This window comes from Anser cygnoides, chromosome 7 (assembly GCF_040182565.1).
Source record: "Anser cygnoides isolate HZ-2024a breed goose chromosome 7, Taihu_goose_T2T_genome, whole genome shotgun sequence".
NCBI lineage: Eukaryota > Metazoa > Chordata > Aves > Anseriformes > Anatidae > Anser > Anser cygnoides.
Window position 1 is genome coordinate 11030500 of NC_089879.1, and position 14523 is coordinate 11045022.

Here is a 14523-nt window from a genome sequence, read left to right on the forward strand (position 1 = left end):
AACAGAAGCACAGCCAGGCAGTCATTCAGAGGAGCAAGGATTCACTACTCTTCCATTTCCCCTCCCTCCATCTTCCAGCCTAGACAACACGGCTGCGCTGTTTAATACCAGAACTATCTAAATGTGCTACGTTCACTATGTTCCGTAGGCAAATGCTTTCCCCTCCCTCCCTCCAGCATTTTGCTAGTAGACGCACTCGAGGCCCTGTTCTAGAGAAGGGGAACCAGGCTGTGTAAGTGCTGCGGAGCCGTAGAAAGCCCCATGCTGCAGTGCAAACTGACCCGGGTCATGGCTCTCTCCTGCACGTTGGGTAGGGTTTTTTCCTTTATCTCATCTGCTTCCTCAAATATGCAACCCAGCACAACAGTCAGCTCCGCTTAAGAGACCACTTGGAGAAATACTCGGCGTTTAACTGTTTTTCTTATGTTAAAGCAAGGATGTTTGGGAAATCACAGAAGCTAGAAGGGAGACCCTGAGAAGAGTCAAAAAGGCTCAAAAAGCACAGCACCGATCATTGCTACGTGTGTGTTCTTCGCTTCGTTTCTGATCATCTCAAAAGATACCAGAGAGAATCTTACACCACTTCACTCTGTGCTTTCCCACTAAGCACACCACTTCAATTTGGCTTAGGAGTAGTTTTGTCGCCTTTAGACTTTGTCCTTCTTTGTTTTAAAACAAGTCACCTTTTGCAGAGACAAAATCCATGAGATCTTCAGAAAATGCTGATTTTGATGGTTCTCCCAGTGACTTTTTCCCTCCTATCTACCTTTTGTTTGAGCTACATTATTGTTATCAGAAGCAAAAATGACCCTACTAATTTATTCCTCATTCAGTTACTCAGCTTTGTTTCCCTTCTTTCTGCTGTATTATAATGCAATCGTCACCAAAAGCAAATAGGTCAACCCAGGCTATATAACAAGACTTAAATAAAAAAATAAAAATGTGATCAGTAGCCCCAGAAACGTGACTCTTGTTCCACCAGGAGATGCACCGTGTCTGTCAGACCCCGCCACCACGTTGGTTTACCAGAACTGCCACTTCAGAGAGGAGTAGGAAAGCCTCTCGGCGCTGCGCACCGACCACATCCTTCCAAAACTGGCTGGTGTCTGAAACGTTCACAAACATCGGGTAATTTTGCTGCGTATAACACACACGTACGCATGCAATGGAACTTAAACCTGAATTTATACTTGTTTGGGCAACCATTGCTCTATCAGAGCGACTATTTTAGTCACTCACTTTATCGTGTTTTCTTTCAGGGAATGATGGGGCTTTGCTTAGGAGTCACTTTTTTGGTAGGCGTGTTAAAAAGCTAAGAAGTATTGCTTTAGTTACCATAGGAGAGACAGATGCTGGCTTCTTGTCTAAATGCAAGCTATGAGTCATCCCAGGCGGAGAGAAACTGAAACACATACCCATTAAATAGAAAACACAAACAATTTTCCAACATGAGGATTAATGACAGATAATAACTATAAATTAACTTTAATCTTTTATAAATCAAACAAAGCCCCTTATATAAATGTCACTGCAATCTCTCTAGATAAAAAACACAAATCAAAGCAGAAAGAGAAGTCGCTCACACACTGCAGTTAATATTCGGGACAAAATCAAACACCTCCTTCGTGGAAACACCCCAGCGTTTATGAAATATTTCAGTACTAAGAAAGGGAGTGCACCTTAAGACACTGCTTTAATTTCTGAAAATACAATTTTAGTTACTTTTGGACATGAAAAGATAAATATTCTTAATCCCGATGCATCAGAATTTCATGAGCTCTACCATAGTGAAACCAAATTAAGTTGCATATTCAAAAAGGAGGGGGAGAGCATTGTTTTTCTGCTAGCCCTTTGCTGCTGCTTGAAAGAAACTGTGCGATTGTTGAAGGGGTTAAAACGAAACTTCACTGAATGTAAGGCGGCTGCTGTTTGTAGACGGGAGGGAAAAAACCAGAGTCAGAGACCTAATAGTGGACAATTTTGAAAATTACAGTGTGTGTCAATAATGGAGATAACAGTGAGATTCAAAAGGAATAATCTCAAATAATAGGGAAAATGAGCACCTGCCAGCCACAAAGCCATTAGTATCAGGGCTTTTATCTTTGCCACAGTTAAGTCTGGAGACGCCGACAAACTTAACAACACAGCAAATAAAACACGGTGAAAATCTAACTGGGAAGCAATTCTCTTCACTCAGAAAACGCTGCCATGGAGTTTGAAAATGCATGCTTCTAGTAGGAAACCCAGTGTCCGATTGCTGGTGACGAATACTGCAAACCCAGCACAGCCTCCGTGGGGTCCAGCTGGGCTTGCAGATGCTCCGGCCTGACCAGCTACACGCGTCTGCACTGAGGGACAGAAGCAGAGGGCTCCTGACCAAAGGGACCCCAGGTACATACAGGATTTTGCCTGTGCAGACCACCCAATGCAATCGAACGCGTGTCCTTCCCAGAAGGATGAAATCAAGGGCACGTAAAACCGTATCTGAGACACGGACCTGGGCTACTGTGCCTTGGGAACTGGGAGCCCTCTAGGAAAGACCTTGCTGAGAGGGCTGATGGTTGGGAGCCTTCAACCTGGAGCAGGCGGGGATGAGGGAGCGCAACTTCGGTGGAAGGAGAGGAAGAGAGGCAGACGGTGTTACACCAACGGCAAGTGACAGCGTGTGTGGCAAGCAAACAGCTTGTCCCTGCTCACAAGAAGGTGGTGTAAGATGAAACAGGTCCTCCACATGCTCCTCTCACTAGCAGCATAGGTAACAAGGTTAATTCTCATATCCCCGCCCTAGGTAGCGTTACTGTCCACAGCTGAAGTCAGGGAACAGAGGCAGGAACTGCCCCAGCTCACACAGCGAGCAGGCAGCAGGCACATCCTGAGCCCACCGCTACTCACCAGCCCTCACCCAACGAGAGGTCCACAACATTAGCTGCTCAGACCTCACTCACACAGTTTGAAGCTTTGCTGCCTGCCCCCCATGCCTGAGGGCAGAAAAAGCTGGTCATAGATCCAGGCAAACCTGGCCAGTGTGAGAGGACCACGATGGTACATGGGAAGATGGGGACAGCTCTGCTCTAAAGCTGCGCTGAGAACAAGCAGTGTTTGCAGTAACAATTAGATATGCAAATAAGTGCATTGAAAATTAGTGACGGTTCACTGTTGTCATGGAGAAAAAAAAAAGCACCCTCCATTCTGGGTCAGACCCAAGCACTGCATTTTGTTTCCCTCACTGGTGAACAAAGCTGCAGAGAGCACTGGAAAAGCCCAGGACCAGCACTTCTCAGCACAGCTCCACCTGGGCCCGGAGAGCTCACGGCTCGGACAGGGACAGGAGAGCAACATCACCTAAATAAAAAAGCTCCCTGCATCACCCCAGAAAGGCAAAAAAAGGCCATGACAACTCCACAGACTCCCAGAGCTACCAGGAGGTACAGGCACAGCCGGGAAGAAGCCACCTGCACCATGCAAAGGGAAAGCTGCTTCCCAGCACCACTGCTGCCAGGGGGCAGAGGTGTGGGGGCAACACGGCACAAAGTACTCGGCTCCAGTTCTCCGGATCTCCATGGCAAGATCCTGCCTGAATTCCAATGCAGAGTCCACCTGGAGGCTCTGCGTATCCTTGGCCATCCTTGCAGTGTTCCCATCCCCTGTTAAATGGCTGCTGCTAGGAGGGGGCAATCAGCCTATTTAGACCCAGCTTTCCAAGCCAGGGCGTCTCTTCGCAGGAGCAGCTGGCCAGAGCTGCCTTTGCTCCAGCAACCACAATAAACCCAGAACTCCCCCCCCACCCCCAAATCCCACAGAAGGGCCAAGATAAGTTTCTAATGGAAACCCCGACATAACCTTAACTACAGCATCCTGAACGGCAGCTGATAATCTGAGCTGTGTGTGAACTACCTCCCCTGGTCTCGACGGCATTTATCTTACTTGAACTCCCGTTACAAAAGGGTTGAGTCACGGAGCAGAGCTGGCCAAGGAACAAAAGCGCAAGCCTTGCTACAACTCCAGACTCGAGGATAAACAGGCTCAGTCCTAAACCAGGTTAGAAGAGAGGCTCCACAGGCACGCCAGGCTCCAAGCTCAGAGCCTCTGCACAATGGCATTTGCTTCTGCTGCGGAGATGATCACGGCCCAGCAGAGGGGTGGGAGGGAGAGGGCGTAGAGCACAGGGCTCTGCCCTTTGGGTCTTGGTAACACATCTTACCCTGCGCCCAAGAAACCTGATCCCGTAGCAACCTCATGTATGGGAAGTGCCCCAATCAGATTTCACTGTGTCAGGAGAAGAACGGTATTTACTCTGCATACAGATTAGTCACAAAACTGGGTCACTTCTTGCCTTTTCAGAGAGCAAAATGAAAAAAATAAAAACAAGGCTTCTTCTTCAGATCTTTTTGCATCTCCCCCCCCCAGCTTTTAAAACTATGTGATGGGCTGTGGTCATTCACAGCTGCCTAAGCTGATCACAGACACCTGCGTGTGGTAAGGTTAAAGCACATTAGCACTCGCTGGCCTCCCATTTCTCAGAATTCAGCTCATTAGCTACTTACCGGTTCTTTTCTAGCTCGTTGTGCGTAGACCTGGAAGACAAACAAAAATTTGGATTAGCCACCTTTGAACTCTCAGCACCAAAGTTCAGTCACTGAAAGCTGCGTACATCCCCGGTGGGGTACATCAGCATAAAGCCGAACACACGTAGGGTAACATCTAGAGCTGCAACCTCAGCCTCCCTGCTGAGGAGAGATTCCTTCCCTCCTAAGTCTGTACTTACCTGCTACGTGCAGATCTGGTGCTTACTGGTGCTGTACAAAACGCAGCCCAGCGGCTTAAAAGCACACAAAACCCCAAAGAGAGGCAACGATTCGGACAGGGGACCTGAAGCAGCCCTTTCCAAACTATTTCTGTCTCTGCCACCAGCTCAGGCCAGGACTGCAGTCACACATCTCTGCGCTTCAGCTTCTCCATCTAGCCAGTAAAAATATTGTTACCATCTGCTAACCCAGGAGCTGGTGGCGCATTCATTTCTGCACATTAAATACTTGGGGACCTGCCGGCAGAGTCGGTTCTGCGAGGACACCTCTGGAGCCCCTCAGCCTTCACACGCCACATTCAGCAAACTCAGCAGAACTCCAGGTACGGCCGGCGTTCAGGCAGGAAATGGGATGAGCAGCGCTGCCCTGTTTGCAAACACCAGCAGCACTTCTCACGTGCCTGCAAAGCCCTCAGCAGCGGCTTGTGGCAAAGCAGATGCCCCTCAAAGCGGTGCTGTGACCGCTCGACAAAGGAGGGGGCTTCGTCTTTGCACCTGCCCGCCACAGCAAGCGCACTGCCAGCACTCCTTCCTTTGGAGCTGACAGCTTGAAAAGGAGACCGAACAGAAGCACAAGGGAAACGCACAAGTTCACTCTCCCGTCTCTGATGATAACGGCGGCAAAAACAAACCACCAAATAAATGAAAAAGCAACCAAAACCCCACCAAACTTAAATCATTTCACAATTTCTAATCTAACATGTTATTAGCAGCCCAGGGAAGCTTGTTGAGGACTATTTAAAAAGGATAGTCATCTATCCAACATTCCCCTTTAACAGAAGATCACCTTAGAATAAGAGTAAAAGGAGCCCAAAAGCTTAATAAAAAGGATCTATTTTCTGTAATTTGGCATCACATTTCTTCCGGAGCTCTGAGAAGATTATCCTCTATCCCCCATCTGGAGAATCCCGCAGAGATTTCTACAATTAGGGAACTGAATGGAGGATGTGCTCCAAGGGAAACCCTGTCATAATTAAATGCTGCTCCAAAAAGAGGGAGGAGGAGCGCCTAACAGGTGCTAGGACCTCGGTGAAGATGACGAATGAACTGCGGACGTCTGTGAAAAACAACGCAAGCGACACTTGGCTGGCTGTGCCTGAGAGCTGGGGGTAGCTGGGAGAATAAAAAAGAAATAAAACCTTTGATGTATGCTTGTGCAATACGCCCTGCACAGCAGGATGAGGGGTGCCCTAAAGCCAAGGCACGTTAGCCAAAATCCTAAAGTGGAGGGAACTCCCACAGCAACTCCTTTCACCCGACCTGCTGAAAACAGGACCCCTGAAGTCTGGCTGCCAGCAATCAGACACAAACTTCATACAGATTTAGTCCAGAAAAGTCACCCCACGTCTCCCCCCAAAGCCTAAACCACCACAACCCACTTGTCCCGGCTACTTGGATGCAAGTTAACCCCCTGGAGGCTGAGCTGGGGCCCCGTGAAAGGAGTGCCCGTATGTTCTTTGGAGCATGTTTGCTGATCTTGTTTGCCCTACGTTCCCGCAGGAGCCTTTGCAGTCGTCTTGGCTGTGACATTAGCAGTTACGGAGCCAGAGATATGCAATGGCTTGAATTCCTATATTATATCGAGCCAATTATCAAGGCCAGCACTGAAAGAACAAAGTTTGGCCCACTGCTGTGAACAAAATTAAACCAGCAGGTTCTCCCTCCTCCTCTCGCATCGCAGGCTCTTTATTACCTATCTGCCTTCTGACGAACGCCACAATTGAGAGGGGTCACAGGTTTCTCACCAAGTCAGGAAATTTATGCTCTGACTTTTAACCATATTGGTGGCAGGGAAAAAAATAAAACAAGAAACAACCCCCCTCAAACTCCTTCCTCCTGCAGCTGAATGCAAAGAAAAGGATCCCGGCAACACTGAACGACTCCTGTGGGAATGCTGCCTCCCTTACCTGCCGCTGTCTTACTTAGTTTTACTGGGGACACTTGGAAAAAAGTAATTTTTCATTTCACCTAAACTGAGGAAAGAAACCAAACAGTACTGCTCCCCAGCACCACCACAATTCACTACTTCTATTTGCCGTGCCACCTTTCCTTTGCTTGGACAGCAGATACAAAAACACCTCTCACCTTTCTGTTCATAATTCATTTCATTTGCTGTAGCTCCTGATTGAGAGATTAAATTTTCTCCCTGTCTTTGGGCTCCACGTGTCACTAAGGTTTATTTGGAGTTAAACAAGGACAGGGGTGTCAGTGAAGTGGTAAAAAGCACGGGAACCTCTACCGACACCACGCTCAAAAGCGATTTATAGGTACAGAACCAAACGTAGCTGAAGGTGTAGCTGAGGCAGTGTCATCCTCCCCTGGGAACCCGGAGAGGATCACTGGCTTTTGGATGCGTGCAGGCTGAACGCCACAGCTGTGCTCCTGCAACACCCGGGGGACGTTCAGGGGCACGTGTAACCCTGCATTTCCACCAGCAAGGAGCTGCTGCGTTCTGTGCGACGCTGCTTTGCTGCTGCTGGTGGTCGGGCACAGTCTGTGCCACGCAGTGAGACGAGGACATCACCGCATACAGCATGGATGATAGGAGAGCTGCTGCCTGACGGACAGGGCAAGCAACTCGCCCTTGCCCCCACCTGCAAGGCTGAGATCAGAGCCATGCAGGCACAGACGTGCTCGGAGAGGAAAACAAAAGCCCATCACACCTACCAGCACCACCTCCAGCCTGCCCAGCACCTCTGCTGCGATTTAGAAGGAGCTCAAGCACAAGCTGTCTGCAGGGCTCTCATTTAAAAGCAGGTTTCTACAGCTGTCGGTTCCTTAACGAGGAACTTGAAACACCCGTACTGTTAGCGTCCCATAAGCAGGAACATAAGCAGGAAAATACTAATGAATACATTTTGAAAACAGTTGGGGAAATGATCATGAAAGAGTTTTAGAAGCTTAACATGAAGGAGCCAAGGAAACAACAACAGAAACAGCAAAGCAGCCCTCATCGCAACTTAAGCACCAAAAAGCTGAGAAAAGGGGACGTTTATCCCTCTTTACCCCAGACACCTGAAAGCAGAGACAAACCAGCAAGAAGCAGGGAAGCACAACCGCCCGTCACACCAGCGTCAGGTCAGATGAACCAACCCTTCTGCATCCGTTACTGGGGTCCTGCCCGCCTGTGACACCGCTAGCCAGCCCTGGGACAAGGTGCTGCTGAAACATTAAGCTAGGCTAAATTCCGTCCCTGCACGAGACACTGTGAATAATTTACGACACTGTCTTTATTTAAATGAAGTCCCTCTTACCAAGGTAAAGGCAGCCAAACTTCCTCTGAGCACGGGCAAGGAACGGGCTCTAAAGAGCAACAAATTCATTCGCCACTGGTTTTGTTTGTTTGCTTTGCTTTTACATTGTCATTAAAATCACAAAGCTGCCACATGGCATTAAGCACAGCTGACCTTTCTGTTTTACACAGTTCACGTTGATAAACGGCCCAACAAATGCACAGACAGCACATCTGCTTTTTGTTTCCATTTCTTAGTGAGATAACTTCTACCTACAGGAAAAACTCGGCAGTCAGGAGCCCCTGTCCTACACGATACATGGAATTCAGACCCCGAGACCCTGTTGTCTCCCCATTGCCATCCTCCTGTCTTTACCTGGCACCTGCTCCTGGGGATCCCAGGGCTCCCTGAGCTGCTTCTCCACCATACCAGAGACTGCAGTGGCTCAGGAGGTGCCGTGGCCACCCCTAACACCAGGCAGGGAAATAAAACCCAGCCCTTCAGCCACGTGGCCTCAGTTCTAACACAGACCAGTGCTTGTCCTCCCCACCACATCTCCAATTCACTCCCCCCACTCCGCTGTAGCCAGAAGAAAGAAGTTGGTGCAAACTAGTGCCCCGTTACCTGAATCACATTTAGCACGGCAGCAAGAAGGTCCCTCCGCGGGGCAGGCCGGCCATCTTCTCTGCTTCGTTCTGCCCAGCCTCAGCCCCCTGTGCGTCGTAACCAACCCAACCTCCTCCCTCATTTCACAGCCCTTTCCCACCTGCCTCTGCTGACACCCGTTTGCTTGGCCACCCGGCTGCCCTCCAGGAGGTGCCTTCTCCCATTCTCCCAGCCAAGATCCACCAGCCCTGCTGGGACCGCTGAACTAACCTCCTGCTCTCTCCTTTATGCAAGGCTTTTCTCAGAAATGACTTCTAATGGAAACAGCCAAAAATGACAGGACAAAACAAATCCTCAGCTCCTTTGTTCTGTCTCAACCCCACCTGTGTCCACACAGCAAAGCCTTCTGGCTGACGAATCTCCATGTTCTTGCCAGGGCTTCCAACGGCAGCGGAGCAGCCCCTAAGTACTCTGTGAAACCAACGGCGCAACGCTGGGAAGCTCCAACGGCAGCAGTGGGTGAGGCTTTCAGCCCAGTGGTAAGGCAGGTGTACAGCTCCTGCACCGGAGTCTGGTCCTGCCCAGACGGAGGTGCTCAAGGGCTGAGCTGTGAGGGAGCTGCGAGCCCACCTGGCCTCGGGGAGGTGGCTCTCAGGAGCCCAGCTCTCGGGGTCTGGGGCAGGCAGCAGCTGAGGGCGCTCGGTGCTCCGGCAGCTCCTGCGGTGAGCAGCAGGACGCAGCCAGCAGGAGAGGGAGCAGCTGGAGCAGAAGTGCTGCCGCTGCCGTCCACACACCCGCTGCAAGTCCAAGAGCCTCACCGCAGCCTTACTTACTAGCTAACGTAACGAAACATTTCCTTAAAATACGCCGGAGACAAAAGGTGTCTCCATCAGTGCTGACCCACTCACGATCCTCCTACCCTGCCTGGCCTCGATGGCCAGAGAACCCCTGCTCCACGAGGAGCCACGTGAGGAGAGAGAACGGGCTGCGCTTCGCCTTCCAGCTGACGTCAGGGGAGATGCAGCAGATTAACCTGGCCCCAAAGTCTGGCTGGGCTTTCTGTCGCTCTTCGACTGACACGGTATCAGGTTCCTCCCCAGGCTCTGATCAAAGCTGTTTTCCCAGGATCGAGTCAGGCCACTTCCAAAGTTCACATTCCCCGTCTCCAGCAGAGAAGGGGACAGAGCCGTACTGGCATCTGTTCCTGTTTATTCATCTCTGGAAAAGGAGAAACGGCCCCACAGCCCGTTTTCAGCTCGACAAGGGGACGAGAGCTCCTTCGTGTGGTTCACGATGACTGCAGAAGGACACCTACCCCTCTGCTTCTACCCAGTGTCCCAAAAGCCTCCTGCAACATTGTCAAAAAAAAACACCAAAACAATTAAAGGAGATACACTGCACACCTCCCTTAAGGAAGTGAAACTCACACAGCCCCTCAGTTTGGTACCTACTCCCCATAACCATCATTTCTGTCTGCAACACTTCGGAAATCTTCCCTAAAGCTTTCTGTGCGGGGGGAACACCACCAACAGGCAGAGAGCTGAGTGGTTTTCCCGAGGCCACACCAGAAGCTCGTTGCAGGGCAGGGTACTGAAATCGGGGTCCCTAAATCCCAGGAGAAGGACTTCATCAGTGGGTTGCTCCTCTCGGGCTCTGTCCCAGCGAGCCACCCAACAAGGCCGTGTGTGCCATCTGATGCTCGTGTCAAAGAAAAGACGCCAGTCACTGCATGCTTCAAGGGGGGAAGTGAAAAACCCCCAATCCAACCCAAAACGAGCCCTCGCGTCTCATCCCCCAGCTGCCGAACGAACCGAGCCTGCTCCCAGACACCACGCCACGAGGTGCTGGGGAAGAATCCCAAACGCAGCGTGCTGCCCTGCCCTTGCCTGTTCCGCTGTCCCAGCAGGAGGAAGGAGCTGGCGGGCAGACGGCTCTCACGCTGAGCACCGCGCGCCTCTCCCAGCCCCCGAGCTGGGCTCCCCCACGCCACAGCACCACCCCGAGCAGCAGCACAAGGTGGCACCCTGCAGGGCAAGGGTTTTCCGAGCCAGGCCACGGAACAAGAAGGTTGTTTTGCATTCCCTGCTGCAACCTGGGGCCAGCAGAGCAGCCCCCGGCTGGCCTCCCTCCCAGCTGCGCAGGGGCAGGCCGGCTCCTGCTCCACCCGAGGGCCCACGAGCAGGGGCTGCCCCCAGCTAGGGGCGAGCTGCCCCAGCACACACACTCCTTCTCGCCGGGCCCTGCACGGCCAAGAGGAACCGGGTTTGCTGAACAAGCAGCTATTCAATATTTTGTTTTCTCCTCATTGTTCAGCGCGTGGCCTCAAGCCAAGCCCTGCTCTGAATGCAGAGCCCGGCGTTTTCTTACAGGCTTTTCGGCACTCTCACCCAGAGCAGGGCTAGGCACTTCCCATGTTTGCTGTTGAGCAGCCTTGATTTCCAAATGGGAAGCTAAGAAATGAAAAAAATCAGAGCCGCAGCTCCTCGTTTCCTCCAGCGTGCCTATGAAGACCCCCCCAGGGGCCTGGTTTTCTGGGCCACTTCACAATTTCAAAGCACCGCTCCCCCCGATGCTCCTTGCGGCTGTGCCTCATCAGCACTTCCGCAGCTCACAGCCCAGGCTCGAACCTTGGAAAAAAGCACGGCATGAAGAACACACTGTTTGGGGGTCTCCTTTGACAAGACAGGCTTAAAGTGACTTGCTGAACGTATACAGGACTGCTGACAGGGGCCAGGAGGAAACCGTGTTCTCCGGCGTGCGATGCGCTGCCTCATTTGTCTGCTTCTGACTTCTGTGAGGAGTAAAGGTCCTACAGAAACCACCTCCTTCCCTCGCAGCCCGCAGCTGACCACATCAGAAGGGGCTGCTGCACGCCTATCAGACACGTGGGCTGGTGCACGTTCACTGTGGGTGGCCCCTCAGCCATTTCAGTGGGGAAACCCAGGCTCACCTCCCCTGGGCACGCTGCAGCTGACACCTTCTATACTGACTTAGAATTTGGCCAAATTACGGTAGATTCTCACAGCTCAGGAAAAAGTGTTTTCCTTGCCTTCGCCAAGGCAAAATTTTTAAACAAACCATGTTTTTCAGGACACGGCGAGGAGAAATATCAGGTGGCTTCACCTTGGAGAACGAATGGAGAAGAACAAGGCACAGAGCGAGGGCAGCGAAGCAGACACCTCCTCCCACCAGTGTCAGGGGGCACCATCCCCCAGGTCTCTCCCAAGCGCTACTTGGGGCAGACAGCCTCCCTGCACAACCACCATAAATAATTCATTTTGCTTCAGATGACCTGTTTAAGTAGAACGATGCACAGATTTCATCCAACCCCTGCTAACACCTTCGTATCTCTGCTAATGACATTTTCTCTGTTGAATATTCAGGTGTATTAGGGAGTGGGGTAAGGCCTGACGCTGCAGGAGGCTTTGCGGGACTGCTGCCCCAGTGACTTCCAGCAGGCTCCACGAGTCCCGCGGCAGGGGCAGGGTCTCAGTCTCTTCCAAAGCGCCACCAGAACCAAAATGACAGTTGGTGATGCCTACATGGCAAAGGAACTGCAATGATTTACAGAAAGAGAACAAAAACACGGGGCAATGTTCAAATCTACCTAGAAGACTTAGGATCCTTAAGTTCTGTCTTCTTTCAATCCAAAACCCCGATGCTGCCTCCTGAAAAGAGGACTAGAAGAGCGTGTGCTCCCCCGACGTACAGACGGTAGGGCCCGTGTGGGTTAGCTGACGTGCCCAGATCTTGCAGCGTTTCTGTGGCAGACTCAGGACGGGATCCAAGGGCCCGGCACGCCAGCCCTTTGCCCTGTACCGCGCTTCTTCCCACACACAACGTTACCCTTTCGAGGAAGCCAGAAATAGCCTTCGCAATGTCATCCGCAGTGCAACAGCCTGTTCGGGGAGAATGTACGTGTCTCTGCAGCCTCTCCTGACCTCAATACTCTGCCTTCAGATGCACCGGGGGAAGTGAGGCTTTTTGACTCAATGCCACCTGCCTGAAACTCGCTTTGTTTGAAAAGAAACTGACGGCATTTGTATGGCCCGGGGCCAGGCCAGGATTTCTTCACCTACTTCTATGTAAGTTGTCAGCTCTCTCTCACGCTGCAACTACGCTGCTGTGATGCTGTGCCTGCAAATGAAGGGAGGGGAAGTGTACTTGAAAACAGGAAACACAGCAACTGTTAGCTACGCTCTGTCTCAGGGAAACTGAGGCACAAACACTTACACAGGCTGCAGCAAAATCAGGAGGAGAACCCAGATTTCCCCATGCCCGGGGTTACATCCTGCCAACAGGGACATTCTCCGCTAGCATCTGGGAGATCCGTGAAAGGGGAAGGCTGAGAAAACTGAAAAGCTCCAATTTCCTCTGTTCTTACAGTTCTGGCTCAGGAGCAGCAGCAACTAAGAGGAAGCCAGCGAGGTGGCTACCTCCCACTGCTCCCAGATGGCCAAACGACTTGTGAAGCACCTCAAACTGCTGCAGTTTGTAGCCTGATGGTTAAAGGCAAACCAGAAGTGGTGTCATGTCACCTTACCGTGTCCATACATCGCTTTATGGCTGCCCAAGCAGCTGGGCAATGACCGCTGGGGTAAGAGTCAGTCCCAACGTCATCATCTGTCCCTTCCCAGAACTTGTAGCACTTGGTTAATCCCTTCCGGATGGTGCAATAGATGGAAGAAGATAAATTAGAATCGTTTAGAAGACAACTGAACGCTTGATGCTGAGGAACTTGAAATAAAACGGAGGCAGAAGAACTGCTTTCAGTCCGCAGGACTGCTTGCCATGGAGCGAGCAACAACGTATAAACAAGTAATTAAGATAATGCTGAAAATCATCACGTCTACTCCAATCGGGATTCAAAAAGCAACAGAACTGGAGTGAAATCACATCCATCCAGAGAATGGAAGTACAGTAGGCAGCACAGAAACGAGAGATGGGAATATATCCAGCGGGGTGGAAAAAACAGGCCTGTTCCCTCCCCGCTGATCAACGAGGCAGTGTCTCAGAGAGAAGAGATCCAGGCAGAAGCCAGCCAAGTGCACAGCCCCAGAGACCCCCAGCCTCTGATCAAGAGAGTCCAAAACAGTCAACAAAAACAAATCCTATCTTTGTTGGTTCAAAGCGGGTAGGGGAGCAGGAGCCAACTCTCTTGAGAACAAACAGAAGTCAGTCTTTGAATTGGGGCAGAAGTTTGTCAGGAGGGATCAGGAGATAATCAACAGCAGGAACTCCAACAGGCAAGACAATTAATTCAGCAGCACGACACGAAAAGATGGCCTGGACTGCTTGGGTCAGGAAGAGAAATGGATTTGAAAGCTCCACCAGGAGCAAGAAAGGAGCAAGTCAGCGTTACCCACAGAGGGGGGAGCAGACGGGAACAACATGACGGGTGACAACCAAGTCACCACCAAGCGAAGGAGCGGGTCAGGTTAAACAAATCATGAAGGATAAACCCCTGCACGTACTGTGGATGAGGTGTTTCAGAAGACCCGAAGCACCACAACGTGCTGCTTGGCACTGCACGAGCACTGCTGTCAGCAGTGTAATCACCGCCTCTCTACCTGGGCAGTGCCGCAACAGGAACAGCGTGAGCCCTGCCTAACAGCCCCGCTGCTGCAGAACAGCACCTGCCTGCAGGGGCTTCCCCTAAATCTGGGAGGACAAAGGGATCATGAGCCTTCAGCCACGGAGGGAGCCGATTCACAGCAGGCAGATCCCACAGCAGTGAATTGCAGCCGAGGTGCAGGTAGCGTCAACAACTGGCTCTGCTTCTGGTTTGCATAAAGGTCTCTTTGCACAACTTTGACAGTCTAACGAGATTGCAAATTACATTTTACACCTACTGAAGGTATCAAAGTCTAAATTCAGCCC

At 51.2% G+C, this 14523-nt stretch overlaps 1 protein-coding gene across 2 annotated transcripts in view; it reads right to left on the reverse strand.

The window, feature by feature from the left end:
* The window catches only part of MXI1 (MAX interactor 1, dimerization protein), a 52436-nt gene that overhangs the window by 21809 nt on the left and 16104 nt on the right, over nt 1-14523 (reverse strand). For both annotated transcript variants that reach the window (XM_067000762.1, XM_013174544.3), the window contains exon 3: nt 4545-4574. In XM_067000762.1, coding sequence (XP_066856863.1) covers nt 4545-4574 — 30 coding nt within the window. The remainder of the gene's footprint in view (nt 1-4544; nt 4575-14523) is intronic.